The sequence below is a fragment of the Ammospiza nelsoni genome, chromosome 31 (assembly GCF_027579445.1).
Source record: "Ammospiza nelsoni isolate bAmmNel1 chromosome 31, bAmmNel1.pri, whole genome shotgun sequence".
Classification (NCBI taxonomy): domain Eukaryota; kingdom Metazoa; phylum Chordata; class Aves; order Passeriformes; family Passerellidae; genus Ammospiza; species Ammospiza nelsoni.
Window position 1 is genome coordinate 1,725,744 of NC_080663.1, and position 19,667 is coordinate 1,745,410.

Here is a 19,667-nt window from a genome sequence, read left to right on the forward strand (position 1 = left end):
CCTCCACACTGCAGCCCTTGAGAACATTCAGGGTGGGTCTGCATTGAGAGGAGGCATTTCCTGAGGGACACAGGGGCCTCTCAATCCACTCTGAATCTTAGACCTAAAGGGGAAGGGAAAGGAGTGGGAAAGATGAGCAGGTATGATTTGTTCAACTACTATTAGAAGCTGTGGGGGATAGGTTTGAAAGAAATTAATTTCTTTTTCTTCCTCCTGTGATTGTAATTAAATAGGAAGGAATTTGAGAGCAGGATTTTAATAATGTAAAAGGGGTTGCAGAGGCTAAATTTGTTCTACCTTTGTGCCAAAATCTTACAAGGCCCATGCTGAAGTGAACCCCAAAGTGTGGGCAGCCCCAGGGAAACAGGGAAAATTAGATATGGAGCCTCTAAAAATTACTTTAAAGCAACCAGGACAAGCAATATCTTGTTCCAAGAGAGGGAAAGAAGGGGTCACAGCCTGGTATTGAGTCCCTGTTAAAGGCAGGGCTTTTGGAGCCAAGGATGTCTCCCTACAACACTCCTATCCTGCCAGTCAACAAACTGGATGGATGGACAGGAGGAGGAAACACAGAATTTTCAAGTGTTAAAATGAAGGTTACCTGAGGCGGCTGGCCTGGGCCTTCCAGACAGAGAAAAAGAATTTGAGTTACAGGTGGATGTTAAACAGGGTCTTGCCAAAAGAATTCTTGTGCTAAAATATTTAACTCTATATAGGATCTCCTACAGTTCAAGTCTGGCCTCAAGTTAAAGGTCTGACAACCAAAAGAGCCTCTAAATGGATGAGCAGGGCTCGGTTATTACAGTATGAAACTTGTTCAGTGGCACAGGACGATTTAGAACTGAGGACAGGGCAAGGGTTTAACCCAGCCTCCTGTTTGAACAGCCTGGAGAGGGGCTGGCAAGGAACCCAGGCCTGCACTCAATGGGCAGAGCTCCAGACCCAGGCTGGAACAGATTGATGGGACATTCCCTGGCCTGAGGGAGAAAATGTGTTTGTGGATGGCTCTGCAAGGGCAGCAGAAGGGAAAAGAGCTACAAGACAGGCTGTTATTAAGGAAGGGGAATCAGACACAGCGCAGGTCACCGCCCCATGCTCAGCTCAACCCACGGAGCAGTGGGTGCCTGTGAGAGCCTGGCACTGAAATGCCCTGAGCAGGAAGGCTTCAACATCTTCTGCTGACACCATGGCACCTAATAGGGGGGCAAAAGCAATTCTCACTGCTTCAGCAACCACTAGAGCAGATATCAAGGCACATTCTCCCACAGGAAGCTGGGCTGGCACAGAGCCTGCCCTGGCACTTTGCTGCTGCCAACACCCAGCCAGGACATCGGCTCCTGCCTAAGGAGTGCAAAGCAGCACCACCGGTGGCCAAGGGGCCCATGCCAAGTGTCCCTGAGGCCAGAAACAGCCGCCAGCACAGCTCAACACGGGGGGACCCCTCAGCCTGGCCTCAAGGGCTCTGAAGCCCCGGAGATTTCCACTTCCCGCCCGCAGCAGGAGGATGGGAGGCCGCCCCTGAGCCTGCCCTGAAGGCAACGCAGCAGCAGCCAGGGCTCCACAGCGGGCCAAGCCCCTGCGCCTGCCCACAGATCCTCGCCTGGAATCCTCTGCAATCCCGGCCACCCTCCTCTGCCATCTCCAGCCACTGGGGCCAAGCCTTGCTGCCACTGCTGCAGCTTCAGCGCTGGCTGGGCCAGCACTGCCACAGCTGCTGGGAAACACCACGGCACAATTCCACTCTGGGGCTCACTGACACCCACACTCTGGGCTGCCTGCCATTGCACTGCTGCAAAATGTACCGAGTTTGGTTCTTCTAAATCTTCTTTCTCTGCTCAGGCTTGGTTTGTCTTTGCCTTGGGGAACTGAATTTCAAAGGTTTTATTTAAGGGGTGTTACACCACTCAATGGAGATGAGTTTAACACCTGAACAGACTGGGAACAGCACAAAAGACACCCACAGAGATAACAACCAGCAACAAAACATCAACATTGCCCAGCAGCAGGAAGAGAAGCTTCATTCCAGGCAGCCTCCAGAAGAGCTTTAGAAATGCAAATGAACACTGCTGGGCAAAGTGTGGACAATGCACCTGGGTCTCTTGCCCAGGGCAGGAATTGGGCTGATTCCCTCTGCCCCTCACCCCAAGCTCTGCCTGCTGGAACTGATGGAATTTTGCACAGCTCAAGGCAGAGCCCAGGGGGAGGATATCTGACCCTGCAACACAAACGGGTGAAGCTGCAAAGGGAAACAGCAAATGGAGAATGTTGGGAAAACTTCACTATAAACAAATGGGGGGAATCATCCCTCTGCCCACTCCAACATGTGCTGTCACTGTCTGTGTTATATAGGCTATATTAGAGCACTGGGGATTTTTTGCTACCAAAAATTCAGGGAAATCTGTTGGGAATCCAAGGATTTGATGATTAATTAGAGAAAGGCAGTCAATTGATGCAGCCCTGGCTGGAGACAGCAGCCAAAAACAGGGAAAAGATGAACAGCCAGCAGAACAAATCCTACAACACCATGGACCAGCCCCTGGGAACCCGAACCAATTCACATCAGGAGCCACAGAACCCATTTCTCATTTCAATGGCATCATTAGATTACAAGCTGCCCTCGCAATAATAACCAACCAAACAGCTCCAGCTCCTGACCTTCCTGCTGACCAACCCACTGAAATGAGGAACACAACACTTAACCATGGGATGGGATCAGACCATCTGTTAGCAGAAAAATAGGGGTTTGTGGAAAATTAAATGTCTCAAACTGCTGTTGGCAAACAGATGACAAAGGAAACGCGGTGAAAAACAAAACAACAACGGAAACAAGAAAGCATCTCATGTATTGGTCCAAACATGGAAAGGATGGGAATGGGACACGGTTTCGTGGCTCCCTGGCAGACCATGGGTTAAACGAATGCTCTTTCTCCTCTGATGTGCTACAGCAACTCTAATCTTTCGACCATGCTCCACACCTTGAGAGTGCAGCTCATTCAGCAGCTGAGCGAGGGGACAGGGACTTGTAGATAAGGAAGTAAGGGACGCAATCACCAGCTTCAATAAATGTTACTAATTAACATGGACTGCTGCTCACAGAAAGTCCCGCTAAATTCCTGAACTTCCAGAAGAGCAAAGACTTAATAGAGCCGTGAATATCGGCTATTATACAAAAGTGGGGGTGCACATTAACGAGGACATGCAGTTGGCGGACCGGGAGGTCTGAACCTTCCAAGCACCTCAGCCAGTGGGCAAAGGGAGAGGGAGATGAGGCCAGCAAAATGAGAATAAAAAAGGGGCTGCGAACTATAACAACGGCAGAGACCGCACGACAAATGCCCCACGGCCTCTCCCTCTGCTCAGCAATAAAGTCACTTTTACAGGACTCCTCTGTCTCCTCTGGGCACAGAAACCTCCGGCCACGGCAATTTCCCCGCACAGCCCCGGGCACGGGGCAGCCCCCTCTGTCCCAGCCACAGCAACCGGGCCGAGCCAGCGCTGCTCCGGCAGCGGCTCCTGCCGAGGCAGCGGCCGCAAGGAGACCGCGGGCAGCCGCTCCCGCAGCGCCCTCACGCCAGCGGCAACACGCGCCGGACACGGCACAACGAACCCGCCCGAGCCCCCTGCCGCCCCCGAGGCCCGCACCCAGCCCCGAGGCCCCGCACAACCCAGCGCGGCTCCCACCTGCGCTGCGGCCGCCTCCCAGCTCCGCCGCCGCCTCACCGAGCTCCGGCCGCTGCCGCCGCTCACGGCACCGCACACACGCTCCGACAATGCCGCCGCTGCCCAGCCACGGCCGCCCTCAGCCCGCCACCGAGACCCTGCTCCGCCCCGCTCCCACCAATCAGCGCGCCACAACCACGACTGACGGCACCATCGCCCAATCCCAGCCAGGGGCGGGCTCTGCACACGGCACAGCCCCGCCCCGCGCTCTCAGGGGCCCCCGGGCTGCGTGAGGGCAGAGCCGGAGCTGAGGAACAGCCCTGGAACGGGCCCGGGCCCGAGGGGATTGAGCTGAAAACACCAACAAACTTCTCCGCAGCTTCCGCCACGGCTTTCCCGGCATTGCGGCTCCGGTGCCTCCGGCTCAGCGGGAAGAACTGGAGCCTCACTTCTCCTACCCCTTATTAGGAGCATCAGTGCATCGCTTTGATTTCCCCCAAAAAGGGAAAACCGCCCCAAAGCCCTGTGGATGAGTTGTGGAGGGGAGAGATTTCTGACAGAAAACTCCAAAAACTCAGAGGAGGATCATGATAAGTGTGGAAAATAGGTATGATTCGTGCTGACAAAATTGAAACAGTAATCAATATTGATATAGTAATTAATATTTGGAAATAATAAAACACTTAAAAGGTGTAATTCCAAGAAAGAAAGGGAGAGGACGGGTTCCATCCCCCCCTCCCCTTTTTCCTGCAGATGTTCAAGGATATAAGGAAAAGCAAGAGATAACAGTTACTAAAAATTAACAGAAAGGAAAATCTGGTGGGGTCCCAGGAAAATGCTAGTTATAAGAGATTTAGTGCTTTGACACTTAAATAGAATATTATGTTCGTTTTGGCTTACATTATACTGGCTTGGTGCGCATGTGTAACCCAAGGGTGAATGAAAGGACATCGAGGAAGAGGAGAGGCCTTCATCAGTGACGACCCCCAAAGACGGGTGTGACCACCAAACCGAGTGGTGGAGCATGCGCCGTGAAGGTGGTGATGAGGGCCGAGGTAGAAGTGTGATGATTCGAAAATGGGAGGAGATGGCATTGACACATGGCACAAAAGGGGGAATTTTTGCGTGGCAGGCTCGCGTGTGAGGTGACAGGGGTCCAAGGGCCCTGCACTCCGTACCCCTCGCTGTTTGTTTTTTTTTTTTTTTGCTTATGTGCTATTATTGGAACCAAATTATCCCTTATTTTAACCAAATTATATTGTCAATATTTCAAGTGTATCCGATTTCATATATTCTAAGCTATTCAATGAAAATTGCTGCTACCTTTAATATAGTTTGGTGTTTTTGATGATGAGATAATTGGGCAAATATAACACCACTCTACTCCCTCTCTCAGGCCTGCTCCAGCAGTGCCTGACAGCTCCAAGCAGGGCCCTGCACCCAGGCCCTTTGCAATAAACCCCAAGTTCCATGACCTGGCTTCAGAGATCTCTTGTGTCTTTCCATCCCGACCGTCCTGCCCCTGTTGTCCTACAAAAATACCCCAAAAAAAACCCAAACTCTAGTGAGAGATCACAAAATTACTCCAAAAAAATTCAAAAAAAATCCCCAAACTCTGGTCAGGGACCATGAAATTACCCCAAAATGGCCAAAATCTGGTGAGGAGCCCCAAAATGACCTGAAAATACCCCAAAATGCAGTCAGGTATGCCAAAATATCCCAAAATCAGGGCAGGCACCCCAAAATCTGGTCTGAAGGCCAAACTCACCCCAAAAACACCTGAAAATACCCCAGAATCCCATCAGAGACTCCTAAATTACTCCAAATCCTCCCAGTATCCAGTCAGGGACCCCAAAATTATCTGAAAATACCCCAAAATTCCCCACATGCCGCAAAATCCAGTCAGGGACCCCAGAATAACCCCAAATCACTCCTAATCCAGTCAGGGACCCACAAAATCCACTCGGGGAGCTCCAAACTTCCCTCAGGATGCCCCAAATCTATTCGGAAACTCCCAAAATCCTCCCAAACCCACTCAGAATGCCCCCAAATGCCCTCACAACCTCCAATTTACCCTCAGTACCCCACGTCCCCCGCAGGGCTCCCATATCCTCCTTAGGACCCTCGAAAATCTCCTCAGAATCCCCCCACATTTCCTCATGAGTTCTCCATATCCCCTCAAGACTCCCCCAGATCTCCTCAGAACCCCACAAACCCCCTCAGGATACCTAATTCTCCCCCAGGACCCTCCACATCCCCTCACCACGTCCCAAACACCCTCACAACCCCTCAGCCCCCTCACATCCCCCCAAACCCCCTCAGGACCCCCCAAATACCCTCAGGATCCCAAATTCTCCCTCTTTCCCCCTCACAACCCCTCCAATCCCCTCAGGAGCCCCCAAATGTCCTCACGACCCCCAGTTCTCCCTCTCGATCTCCCCAAACGTCCTCAGGACACCCCACATCCCCTCAGGACCCCCAGTTCTCCCTCAGTCCCTCCCAATCCTTTCATAACCCCTCCAAACCCCCCTCATCGCCCCTCCCCCTCTCCCCGCTCCCGGTGCTGACCGCGGTCGCTGTCGCCCATCCCGCGCTGCCGGGGGGGGGTCCCGGGGCTCCCTCGGCGCCCGCAGATTCCCGCCCCGCCCCCTCCCCCCCCGCCCCGCGGCCTCAGCCCCGCTCCGCCGGCGCTGGGCCCCACGGGGACCACAATGCCCACAATGCACCGCGGATTCGCCGGAAGCAGCTGCCGACGCCGAAGAAACGGGAACTTCTGCCAGTACTTCTGGCCGGCGCTGCTTCTGATTAGTCCGCGCCACCTTTGGGGCTTCTCGGCAGAGGTCTCGCGAGAGAAGCACCGCGGCCCTGTTTGTTGAGGGCAACTCTGCGGGCTCCTCACAACCCTCCGCGTTCCCTCGTAAATCCAGCCGGGAACGGCGAAATGAATCCGCCTAGAAATGGTGGCATGGAGCCTAAATTCCCTGGGGATGGAGCCTAAGTACCCTCCTATAGAGCCTAAATCCCCTGGGATTTAACCAAAACGGCCAAATCCAGGCGCTTTCCATGGATAGGGGCGGTACTGGAAAGGGCGGGCGGTGACGTCACCTCGCCCAACCCCTTTTCCGGCCCCTCCTGAGGCGGCTCCGCCTTTTCCCGGCGCCAACCCCGGGGCCTGTTCTGGGCCAGAGCCGGAGTTGGTGCCGGGGCTCCTTCGCCAGCGGAGCGTCCCCAAGGTGTCCCCAGTGAGCATGGAGCCCCAAGAGGTGCGACGGGAGGGGGGAAAACGTGCGTTGCTGAAAGAGGGAAAGGATACCGGGGCGGGTGGGGAGGTGGCAGAGGGGACAGCAGTGAGGGCAGGAGGGTGCCAGACGCTACGAGGGAGGTGGCAGGGGTGGCAGCGGGAACAAGGGAGGGACAGACGGGCAGCAGAGCCCTCCAGGGAGGGGCAAAAAGGGCCCTTCGGGGGCAGGGGGCCACACCAGGAGGCCGTAAGTGCCGCCAGGTCCCTGACACCTTCCTTTTTCCCTCCCCAGCTGTCCCCGGCCCTGCTGCAGCCACAAGTCACCGTGGTGGCCATCCTGGGTGAGCTGCTGGACGCCCTGAGCAGTCAGGACGAGATGATGCAGCCCTGGTCCCCATGGTCCCTGTACTGGGACCTGGAGTTCTTCACCAGGGAGCTCTGGGTCACCCTGCACCGCATTGATAACGCCTGGTGGCCCCAAGATGTCACCTCCGATGATGATAGCCCTTTCAACGCCCTGAGGCAGACCCTGGCTGCCTACAAGAGCACCCCAGGGACCACCTTGTTACCTGTGGGATTGGCGGTTGGTGAGTGGCTGTGGTCGGTGTCTGCGCTTGTGAACAGCTGGGTCCGGCTGGCCAGGGCAGCCACCAAGCTCCGCAAGGCCTGCAGGGATTTGGCCACCAAGGCGGCTGACAGGGTGGCCACCGCCGCCGCCCGGGCCAGGGAGCTGCAGGACAAGGCTGCACATTATGGGACAGCTCAGGAAAACATGGTGGAGCTGGGTCAGGCCCTGGGCGGGGAGGAGAGGGCCAAGGTGGTGGCCGGGCATGGAGCCCAGGTGAGGAGAGAGGCCAGGCTGACTGCCAGTGAGGCAACAAGGGCCACCATGGTGAGACAGCGGGTGGAGACGGCCTTGGGGCTGCTGGAGCGCTTGGTGGCCGCATGTGACGAAGCCACCGCGTTCCCCCGGGAGCTGCTGCGCCTGCTCAGGAACACCAAGACCGCCTTGAAGGGGATAAATGAGGCATCTCTCAATGTCCTCAAGGGCTTGGTGGCCAAGGTGGCCCAGGCCGAGCAGCTGTGGGAGGCCAATGCCCGCCTGGCCAAAGATCACCTGCTGGGGGCAGTTGACGACTTCATCAAGGTCTATTTCACCGGTGGTTGCGCCAGACCCAGTGCTTGTGAGGTGGCCGAGCGGTGTCAAAGAGCCATCGAGGACATCCCAAGGCTCCTTCGACCCCCAGAGCATCCCCAGAGTGTCCCCAATGTATCCCCAGTGACCATGGAGCCCCAAGAGGTGCGATGGTGGGGAGAGGGGAACAGAGGGGACACTGGGGGGACACGGGGGGTGGGGGGAGGTGGCAGTGGGGACAAGACGCTGACAAAGGGACGGAAGGGCAGAGGGGACTACTTGAGGGCACCGAGGCCACCGCAGGAGGCCAATAGTGCCACCAGGTCCCTGACACCTCCCCTGTCTCCTCCACAGGTGTCCCCTCCACACCTTCAGGTGCTGGTGGCCGTGGTGGCCACCCTGGGCAAGCTGCTGGCCACCATGACTGGGCCACACAGTGACAAGTCCCCAAACTCCTTACATGAGGACCTGAAGAACTTCACCCGGAGCCTTCGTGCAATCCTGAACCACGGCAATGTCACCTCTCTGGGCCACCCTGGTGTTGCCTCCCTGGGCCAGGCCCTGGCCACCCTTGGGGCCACCCCTGGGACCACCTGGGCCAATGGGAGAGCTGTGGCCAAGGCCTGGCGGGAGTTGGTGGCCAGGCTCGTGGACCGCTGGGACTGGCTGTCCAGGGAGGCCACCAAGCTCCGTGACAACCACAGGAAGGTAATCGTGAACCAGCAGCTGATGGTGGCCCTGGACAAGGAGGAAGTGGCCAGGGAAATGGCCACATACGATGCCCAGGTGGCGGCAGCCACCAATGAGGCCATGGGAGAGGCTGTGGCGGCCACCAGGAGGGGACGTTGGGCAGTGGTGGCCCTGGGGCTGCTGCAGCGCTTGGTGGCCACATGTGACAGAGCCACCTTGTTCTACTGGAACATGGAGTGGCGGCTCAGGGACATCGAGGCCATCCTGAAGGGGACAAACGAGGCGTCCCCTGATGTCCTCCAGGCCTTGGTAGCCAAAGTGGCCAAGTTTGAGTGGCTGTGGGAGGCCAGCACCCGCCTGGCCAAGGATCACCTGCTTGGGACACTTGGGGGCATCGACAACATCCTCTTGAGTCCCTATGGTGGCTGGGGTGGCCCCGGTGGCCCTGGCAGGTGTGCAGTGGCCAAGCAGTGCCAAAAAGCCATCAAGGACATCCCGAGGCTGCTGCAGGAAAGTTTCACATGGGAGCACTGACGTCATCAGGGACATTGCTGCTGTCACCTGTGCCCTCCTTGTGCAGTATTTGAGACAGATTTGGGGAATTTTCTAGGAATTTTCAATGATACTGTCCCAAATCCTGATGGGAATTCCTGGGGTGACATCACTGGGGACACTCAGGGACACTCTGGGGACAGTCAGGGACAGGGGACAGGGGTGTATGGGTCCCCTCAGTAGCTTCCAGCTTTCCACTGTGCCTGCAGCACAGCCAGGTCATAAATGGCAATTTAATAATTGCCTTTTGCACTCTTGTATTGCCTTCTACACATTGTTATTGATCACCAGCAATTTGATACAGCATTTGATACCAATATCGATTATCGATGATTCATTGTAGCTGCTGGTTGGTGCAATATAATCTCTTAGTTCATGTGTGCACCATACAGCCTATTAATAATTAAATAAATGAATGAATAATTGAATAAATAAATGAATGAATGAATAAATATATAAATGCCCTCTGTATGAATCACACCGGGCTGATCTGAAGTCTGTGTCAGACACGTCACTTGACCATTGTCACTGCCATATTTTCTGAAAAAATCCTCTTTGCCCAGGATTCTTCTCCTGGGAAGCCGAGAAGCCTCAGTGAAAAAAATAAAATAATTATCTGATTTGCTTCTTCTGTGCTTTGCTGCTTTGGGATGTGGTTGGAGATTGTTTATGCAACATGTGAATTGTTTTTACTTAATGACCAATCACCATCCAACTCTGTCGGGACTCTGGAAGGAGTCACAAGTTTTTATTATTCATTCTTGTTAAGCCTTCTGTCTGTATCCTTTCTCTATTCTTTAGTAGAGTTTTAGTATAGCATTCTGTAATATAAAATAATAGCATAAAATAATAAATTAGCCTTCTAAGAACATGGAGTCAGATTCTCAGTTCCTCCTTCATCCTGGGGACCTAGCAAATACCACAGACCCCACTGAGGGACAAGTGGTCAATAAATCCACCTCAATGTTCCTTGAGGGGAGCACAGCGAGGGAGCTGCTTCAAGGTGCTGTCACTGAGATATTTCCCCTTGGAAACCCTGGGTGGGATCCAAATACACCCAAGCAGATGGCAAAATTAAAATGATATCAAAGCCTCGTGGAATGTGGGTTAAAACATGGGGTCTCTAAAACTGTAAATTAGTCAAAGTTTTACCCACTGAGGCAAAATTATGATGAATCACCCACTGATTTTTGAACAGGTGAAGAGATCTGCCATCAAATATTCTGATCTAGATTCTGAATCAGTTGATGGTAAAGCACATCTGGTTTTGTTTTGTGTAGTTCAGGCTTCAAAAGACGAAAGATAAAGGGAGTTCAAGACATGGATAAACTGCTGGAGGTTGCCTGGAAGGTATTTTGGGACAGGGGCCCAACTGAAAGAGTTAATCCCAGCCTAGCAAGAAGGCAACTCGGGAAAAGTCACCCAAGAAAGCTTCCCCTCTGGAGAAGGCCCAGAGTGCATCCTGTAAGAAATGGGGGCATTGGAAAAAGGACTGTCCAGTGCTGAAAGAAAAATCATCAGTCCCTTTCATAGCAGCGGTCCCCAGCAGGGAATAATGAGCATTGACTCCATGATTGCAGCAGGCTGATCAATCGCTTTGTTATACCATACTTTACTACTAAGAACAACCCATGGTCCTTGCCTGACAGTCACAACACACACGCAGATCCAATTGGTCAATCAAGCCAAACAACCATCGCCAGTGGCCAGTTGTTCTGGTTTGAAAGCAAAACCAGTGAGAGACTCTAAGTCAGAAATAAGAGTTTTTACAAAAAGGGAAAAAACCCCAAAATACATGAAACACAAAAGAAAAAGATATATAAATGTATAATGCACATAATAATGTATATAAAAGATATATAGATGTATAGACATATTGATATATTTAAAATACAGAATGAAACCTTACACACAGATCTCACTTAAAATTAGGTCTCTTTGTGGTACACAAGGGGTTTCCCCGTCCTTCTGCATTACCCACCCAGAGTAACCAGGTTCTTGAGAAAAAACCTTGCTGCCCCACTTTGGGTGCCAAAATTATGTTCTTGTTAGAAAGCAAAACCAGTGAGAGACTCCAAGTCAGAAATACAATTTATTAGGAAAAGAGAAAAAAACCAAAAATACATGCAATAGTACAAAATGAAACCACTGACTAAACCGGACACCCTGCTAGTTAGGGTGGTGGTGGCAGTCCAGATGAAACGGTCTTGTTGATGTGGTGATCCCGTAGAAAAGATCTGGCAGGTCTTGTCCTCTAGAAACCAGTGGGTAAGGGCTGCGTGTTCTGTCCCAAAGCCTGGATTATATCCAGGTGGGGATGCTGAGCTCCTCCCCACTGGGCAGAGCATCTCCCAATGGGCTGATATCGGTCTGAGTCATGATTGGTCCTTGATTGCCCATCAAACAGAAATGGCTCCTGGAGGGAGTTTTCTCTGAGTCATGGGGCAAGGCATTGATGGGCCCATACAGTAAGGGTGTGATAGCTCTGAATCCATGTGCTTGCCTTCCAGTGGAAGTTAAAAATCCATTAATTCCTCACCTTATTAACCTGTAAAGCAAACCAGACAACAGCCTTGGTTATAGGACCTATGTTTAGATGAGGGCGTGCGAATGGGACAAATACAACCATGGTCACATGCCACCCAAACTAGGACCACATGGTGACACCTAACAAGGTTTCTGTATCAGCACACAAAATTAGATTACTCAAGAACTGTTATCCCCTTTTTGTTTCTATGCCCTTGAGCTTCACATTGGGTGCCAAAATCTGTCTTGGTTTGGAAAGACAGGAGTCTGCTAAGGAAGGCAGGAGCCTCCCCTGAAATGGAGAATGTAAACCCTCCCCACCCCTCCAAATTGCTATAAATTTGGAATTAAGAGACCCTCCGGCAAAAATATGGGAGCAGAAAATAACAGTTCTTTACTAGGCAAGAAAATAAAAAGATAAAATAAACAATACAGTGCACTAGAACAACACTGACAGAGTCAGAACACAACCTGACACCCTGTTGGCCAGGTTGTTGGTAGCAGTCCCGTTGGAAATGTGGCTGCAGTCCTCCTGGAGTGTCAGGTGTGGTTCTGTTGGAGCAGAGATCCTGTAGAAAGGTGCAGTCTTCCTCTAAGATCCAGTGGAAGGAGAAGCAGCTGCTGTTTCTCTGGGGATGCAGTGGAGAAAGCCATGCTGGTGGTCCAGAACCTCAAGATTATATCCAGGTAGGAATGCTTGGCTCTCCCCTCTGGGCGGAGCATCTCACACTGGGATGCTGTAGTTCTTATCAGTCAGGCAGTGACATTAATAGCCTGTTATCAACACATATCTCCCCGGTTGTAGAAGAGATAAGGAAAACTGCCTACTTAACAGAAAACAACTGCCATACAAATGGTAAATAGAATACAATTTGCATGACAATCCAGGACATTGCCCAAAGCAGGATTTATTGCCACAAGTAGATTTATTGCCCAAAGCAGGATAATTTCACACCAGAACTAAAGCATTGTAAATATTTGTGGTTCTTGCCTTTAAAACACTGGGAAATGGAAAACTGGAAATGGATCTGTTAGAAAGACCTGTGGGGTGGGTGGGAGCAGCAGGATCAGCTCTGGTGGCAGCTCTCAGCTTTCCTGGGAAGAGGGAAGGGGCCGGATCCAGCTCCATGGATCACTCAGGCAGCGATTCCTGCCAGGATGAGAGAAGGTCATGGTGTCACCCTGTCCCTGTACCCATTCCACAGGGTAGACCTGACTGGAGTCCATGCAGAGCAGGAGCTACTCCAGGATCCCACATGATCCTACTCAAATCCTGCCACAGTCCTGCTCCATCCATCCCACCCAATTCAGAACTGGAATCCTTCCCTGATCTCACTCTATCCATCCTGGACCGATCCTGCTCCATCCATCCCACCTAATCCTGCTCCAGAATCCAGCCCCAGTCCCACTCTACAATTCCCCCTGATCCCACTCTGCATGGACCCCTGCCCTGATCCAGAATCCTTCCCTGATCCCAGTCCATCCATCCTGCCCCAATCCCCCTCTGGAATCCCACCCCGATCCTGCTCCATACCTGTGCTGAAGCTGTTGGTTCCCATGTCCCTTCCTGCAGAAAGAGAAGATCCAAGAGATTCCAGCACAGATCACACACTGGGATTAACCCCTGGACCCATCCTGGGATCTGCACAGAGGGGATCCAGAGCTGGATCCACCATTGGAACTCACCAGCTGCTGGGTTGTATCCATTCCTGTCCCTCCTCCCTGTGGAAACAAAGTGGGATCAGCGTTGGTGGCACAGGATTCCCAGAACAGTGCCGGGTGGATCCGTGTCCCTTCCCGACCCCCATCCCGTGTGTTACCGGATTGGAGCTTCCAGACGCCAAATCCGATGACGACAATGAGGATGAGGATGGCAGTGATGATGGACACAGAGACCACCACAGTGAGATTCCCGCCAGATGTCGGCTCTGGGAAACGCGGAATAGTGAGGAGGGGAGGGGGATGCCCATTTGGGAATTCCAAATTCCCAATCCCCACATTCCCAGCCTCACCCCAAGCGAAGATCCCAGGCTCTGGCAGTCCGGGATGCTCCACCCTGCACCGGTACTGCTCCCGCTCCTCCGGCAGCGCCTCGATCCTGGCCCAGGTGTGGAAGGTGCCGTCGCTGTTGGGAACGATCCCGCCCCACTCCGTCTCCTGATCCAAGGTTTCACCCCCCTTCATCCAGCTGACTGCGATGGTGTTGGGGTAGAATCCATACGCGTGGCAGGACAGGATCAGCATCTTGTGTTCCTCTTTTCCAGACACATGGACATCAGGGGGCTCTGGAATAGGATAATGGTGATAGACATCATTGGAATTCCATGAGAGTGGGACTGGGGTGAGTTCTACCTATGGAATTCCCACAGGAACGGCATGAGAGTGAGATCTACCCATGGAATTCTCACTGGAGATGAGATGTATCCATAGAATTCCCACAGGAATTACTGTGTTCCCAAGTCCCCTATCCCCAAATCCCCACAGAAATTCTGCTCCCACCTTTGCGCTCCAGCTCCTTCTGCCCGTATCTGATGTATTTCTGGAGCCATTCGGGGCATTCGTGCTTCAAGTAATTCATCCAATACTCAGCCACGGTCCCATCCTACTCCCAGCGCCTCCTGATGATCTCACCAACGCTGTCGGCCGCCACAAATCTCCTGGATTCCAGGTCAAAGGAAATTAAATCTCGCCCATCGTAGGCATTCCGGTGGGATCCACGGATGCTCCCATCGGACAGGAGGTCACAGCCAGAAACTCGCAACCTCGTGTGGAGACCTGGAGGGATTGTATCCACAGAGACCCATGGAATTGTGTCCCAGCCCCACAGAGCCCCATTCCAGCCCCATGGAGCCCCAGAGTCTGATGGAGACCCACAGAGCCTCATCCCAGCTCCTTGGAGCCCCATGGATGCAAATCCTAACTCCACAGATTCCAACCCAAGCCCACAGGTCCCATCCCAGCTTCACAGATCCCATCCCAGCCCCATGGATCACAAGATATCCCATCCCAGCCTAATGCATCCCCATTTCAGCCACTTGGAGCTCTGTGAATCCACATTCGTAACCTATAGATCCCATCCCAGCCCCATGGATGCACATTCCAGCCCTACAATTCCTATCCTAGCCCCACAGATCCCATCCCAGCCCCATGGGTCCCCATCTCAGCCCTACAGTTTCTATCCCAGCCCCACAGTTCCCATCCCAGCTGCATGGATCCACATCCCAATCCATGGATCACAAGATATCCAATCCTAGCCTAATGGATCCCCATTTCAACCACTTGAATCCCATGAATCCACATCCGACACCTATAGATCCCATCCCATCCCCCCAGTCCCATCCCACCCCCACAGATCCCCCCACTCACCTCCGCTCTGGTTGTATCGCTCCTGCAGTGTCTCCAGGTTCTTGGCATCAATGTGCTGGTTCCTCATACTGTTCCGGGTCTGCCACTCCCAAAATCCTGGCTCGATTCCATCCTTCATCCACTGCGTCAGCGGCTCCAGCCGGCCCTGCTCGCTGTCGTAGCGCACAAAGGGGATCCCATCCACGAACCCCATTTGCATGTACTGGGGGATCCCCGGGCTGGGCTCTGACACCGCCACGTGCAGGTAATGCAGGGAGTGGAGAACTGGGGGGACACGGAGATTTGGGGGGTTGAGGGGATCATGGATCAATGAAAGGGGAACTGGGAGAGCTGGGAAGGGGTTTGGGGATCCTGGGGCCAAGGAAAGGGTGTGCAGGGTGGGAGAGGTGGGATGGACAGGAAAGGGCCTGCAGGGGGTCCTGGTGTCCAGGAATAGGGGCTCAGAAGGGGGAGGGGGTGGTGCAGGGACTGGGAGAGTGGGATGGGGGTTCCAGGGGATCCCTGTGCCCAGGAAAGGGGGTCCAGGGGTCCCCGGTGTTGAGGGCAGTGGGGTCTGGGAGCTGGGAAAGGCAGGGATGGGGGTTCAGGGGTCCCTGGGTCACAGAAAGGGGGGTCTGAGGCTGGGAGAGGCGGGCAGATCCCGGGGACGCAGCTCGGGAGACGGAAAAATGAGACGGGGAAAAGGGGAATTCCAGGGAATTCATCTGGATCCCACTGGATCCTCGCTGAGACCCCCTGGGACCCCTAGGACCCTCTGGGACCCCTGGAACCCCTTCCAGGAAGCGCCGGGAATAGAGAACTGGGAGGACGCAGAGATTCGGGAGATCTGGGGGTGCAAAAGCCGAGGAAAAGGGCGGGTCTGGGGTCTGGGAAGGCCGGGATGGCCGGGAATGGGGGTGCAGGGGGTCCCGGAGCACTGATGGGGGTGCGGGGAGATCCCAGTCCCGGATCAGGGGTGCAGGGGGGTCCTTGCACCTGGACATGGAGATTCAGGGATGTCTCAGTGCCCAGGAATGGGGGTTCAGGGGGGTTCCCCCGTCGTTATTCGGGGTTCAAAGGGATCCTGATCCAAGGGACTGGGAGATGCGGTGGGTCCCTGGGCCAGATAAGGGGGTGCAGGGGGATTTCCCTGCCAAGAATGGAAGTTCAGGTGATTCTTTTCCCAGAATTCGGGGTTCAGGTGGGTCTCAGAAAAAGGAGTTTCACGGGGTTCCGGTGCTGGGGAAGGGGGCACAGAGGGGTCCCCGTGCACAGAAATGGGCGCTCAAGGGGTGCCCGTGCTCAGGAATGGGGGCTCAGTAGATTCTGATGCCCGAGAATGGGGGTTCAGGAGGGTTTCCCTGCCCAAGAATGGGGTTCAGGGCAGTCCCGGTGCCAGATGAGGGGGTACAGGGGGTCCCGGTTTGGGGGAGGGGATAGAGGACCCAAAATGGGGCAATGGGGGATTCCTGTGCCCAATAACAGAAGTTCAGGAGGGTCCCGGTGCCCGCAAATGGACGCTCAGGGGGTTCCCGGTTTCGGGGTTCCCACTCACCTTTGGTCGCGCCTCCCGGGTCCCCCAGGAGCCCCCAGAGCAGCCCCAGACCCAGCGCTGGAGCCATGGCGCTGCTCGGCCGCGGCCCCGCCCCAGCCATGGCCCGGCTCCCACAGCCGCCTCCGGCCCCGCCATTGGCCCCGCTGTCTCCTGCCTGTCAATGGCAGCCCGATCTGTCAGTGACGTCACCGGTCACCGGGCAGATCCCGGTCTCGCAGGTTGGGACGCGGAAGCGAAAGGGACCGAGGAGGGCGGGGCGAGGAGGGCGGGGCGAGGAGGGCGGGGCGAGGAGGGGCCGGGGGATTTGCAGAGAATCCCTCTGGATCCCGCTGCGACCGCCCTGGAGCCCTCTGAGAACCACCTGGGAACCCCTGGGACCCCCTTAAGGAAGCGCCTGGAGGGGAGAACTGGGGGGATCCGGAAATTTGGGAGATCTGGGGGTGCAAAGGTGAAGGAAAAGGGCGGGTCTGGGGTCTGGGAAGGGCGGGAGGCCCGGAGAGGGGTGCGGGGGGTCCCAGAACACGTGAAGGGGGTCTAGGAGGGGTCCCAGTCACGGATAAGGGGGTGCAGCGAGGTCCCCCTGCCCAGGAACGGAGGTTCAGGGGGTCCTTTTGCCTAGGAATGGGGGGTGAGGGCAATGGGGGTTCCAGGGAGTCCCTGTGCCCAGGAAAGGGGGTGTTGAGGAAGGTGATGGGTGAGGGCAATGGGGAAGGCAGGAGGGGGGGTCCAGGAAAAGGGGGTGCGGGGGGGTATTGGAGCTGGATAAGGGGGTGCAGGGGGATCCCCGGGCTGGATGAGGGCAAGCAGGGGGATCCCGGTGATGGATAAGTGGGTGCAGGGGTTCCCTGTGCTGGATAAGTGTTTCATTCTTGTTGTTATTCATATTTCTCAAGTCCCATACTGTAGCAAGCTGTTTTCTCTGCAGCACAGTTCTTCATGCATCTTCTTAGGGGCTCCTCCTGGGCTCTCGACCCACCCCTTTTATCCCGGCTATCTTTACGAGCCACAGCTGCTGCCCGACCAAGGACTTCGCAGCTGTGACTCATTTAGAATAGCTAGGACCCACTTACGTAACACATAGGACTCTCACTACATTTCAGTTGTTGTATTCTTATTGCTGTTATAACAATACATATATTCACAGATAAGATATATCCACAGATAAGGGGGTGCAGGGGGGTCCCTGTGCCTGAGAATGGAGGCTTTGGGAGGGTTCCAGTCCCGGATATGGGGGTGAACAGGGGTCCTGGTGTTGAATAAGGGCATGCAGTGGGGTCCTGGTACCCTGGAATGGGGGTTCAGGGGGAGTCCCTTCCTGGGAATCAGGGTTTGGGGGGGTCCCGGTGCTAGATAAGGGCCTGGCTGGGATCCAGTGCAGGGGGTCCTTGTTCACAGGAATGGGGGACTCAGGGGGGTCCTGATCCTGTTCAGGGTGGGAAAAACAAAATTCACTGCTTAGAGTTTTTAAAAGTTTAATAGTAATAGTAATAGCAATAGTAATAGTAATAGTAGTAATAACAATGAGAATAAGAATAATAACAATAACAATAATAATCCAGAAAAGGACGATATTTCCGCCCCCCCTCCCATGCGCTGGAGTGCTCTTGGCAAACAGCCAAAGAACACAGGGGTGTACACAGACCATGTTATCTTTATACCTTTACATTGCTGAGATATATGCACATTCATGTGTTTCATGCATTATTCAAAAATTCTTGTGAACTTTCTGATGTTTTGGGAAGTTCTTTCTTTGACTTCTTCACACTCCAGCTTATCTGCACAACATCCTGTGTGTCAGGTCAATATATTTTATTTCTTTTTGTGTCTCCATCCTGCTGTTTCACATCCTCTGATAAGGATGCAGTATGGCCTCCCTAATTTTAACATGGTATTGTCTAATTGTCCTCTGGTGCTCTGCTTTGTGTCACGGTTATCTTATTACTTGGACAGGCTGGTCAGTGGATGGCCTTACACTGTTTTTAGTTACACAAAAGCCTTTTTCACATCTTATGTTTTGCTAAGTGTTGGGAAATTTACCTGACTACAGACTGGAAAAGTACAAAGCCGTGGCTAATTCCAAGTTCTGCACCTGCTAGATAGTGTATCCTTGAGCCTAGCTGCAGTATGATAACTAATAGTGAGAGACATGAGAAAAGAGAGATGTAACCCCTGAGGAATGAAGAAGAGTTCATGGTATAGTTTAACCAATAGATTGCTTGCCTTACAGAATATTCATGAGCTTATTATTTGCTGTATAAGTGTTTGATGCTTTCTTTAATAAACTGGACCTGTGATGAACCACCTGGTGTCCTGGTCCCCTTCCTACGACAGCTAAGTCCTGCTGAATCATGATTTTAAAGGGTTAGGATTTTAGCTGAGTGTTAGAACCAATTAATGTTGAAGTTAGGTACACCAGTGTTAGGTTAATGATTATTGGATGCTTAAGCTAAAGCTAATTGTTATATTATGAGCTCATTTGTAGAAAGAAGTGGAGCAAGTGAACCATTATAGGAACATACTGAAACCAGTAGAACAATGCCCAGCACCTGATGAAGACCTTCCTGACTTCATCCCTGGGACCACTGGCCCAATTTGAGACCACCGACCCAATTCAAGAGAAGAATTGCGCACGCGTGAAGGACTAATAACTTCATTTTAATACAACGCGGGGATGGGAGGTGCTGGGGTTATGTATATGTATTATTTTGGGAAATAAACAGAAGGCAAAAATCCTTATGCAGTGCGGTCATGCATTTTGAGAATGACTCCCCTGGGCTGCCCACCAGTGTAATAAACATGCAACTTTCTAACTTTTGACTAGTTAGAGAGACTTTGTCCATGATCCTCAGTTTTAATGATTCAGTTACAAAGCCAGCCAGGAGGAGGCTCTGCTGGGCTGTGAGACCAGCTCAGGTCATGGACCCCCTTGGTGCATCCTGTGGAGAAATGGCTACATGACAGAA

General features: G+C 53.4%; 1 protein-coding gene, 1 long non-coding RNA gene and 1 pseudogene across 3 annotated transcripts; 2 read left to right on the plus strand and 1 right to left on the minus strand.

Moving 5' to 3' along the window:
• Positions 1–6,704: 6,704 nt before the first annotated feature.
• Positions 6,705–10,147, plus strand: LOC132085566 (uncharacterized). Of its 2 annotated transcripts, none has more exons than XM_059491024.1 (3): positions 6,705–6,945; positions 7,194–8,201; positions 8,391–10,147. In XM_059491024.1, exons 2-3 carry the CDS (start codon positions 7,278–7,280, stop codon positions 9,258–9,260), a joined length of 1,794 nt encoding a protein of 597 aa, XP_059347007.1. In that variant the 5' UTR covers positions 6,705–6,945; positions 7,194–7,277; the 3' UTR covers positions 9,261–10,147. The 2 variants fall into 2 exon arrangements, with proteins under 2 accessions (XP_059347007.1, XP_059347006.1); XM_059491023.1 differs by having other exon boundaries at positions 6,705–6,923.
• Positions 10,148–11,356: 1,209 nt separating this feature from the next.
• On the minus strand, positions 11,357–16,786 carry LOC132085592 (class I histocompatibility antigen, F10 alpha chain-like; annotated as a pseudogene).
• A 202-nt stretch (positions 16,787–16,988) lies between these two features.
• Positions 16,989–19,434, plus strand: LOC132085624 (uncharacterized). The gene is made up of 2 exons (XR_009420249.1): positions 16,989–17,152; positions 19,187–19,434. It is a non-coding gene; the product is annotated as an uncharacterized LOC132085624 (long non-coding RNA).
• Positions 19,435–19,667: the final 233 nt, after the last annotated feature.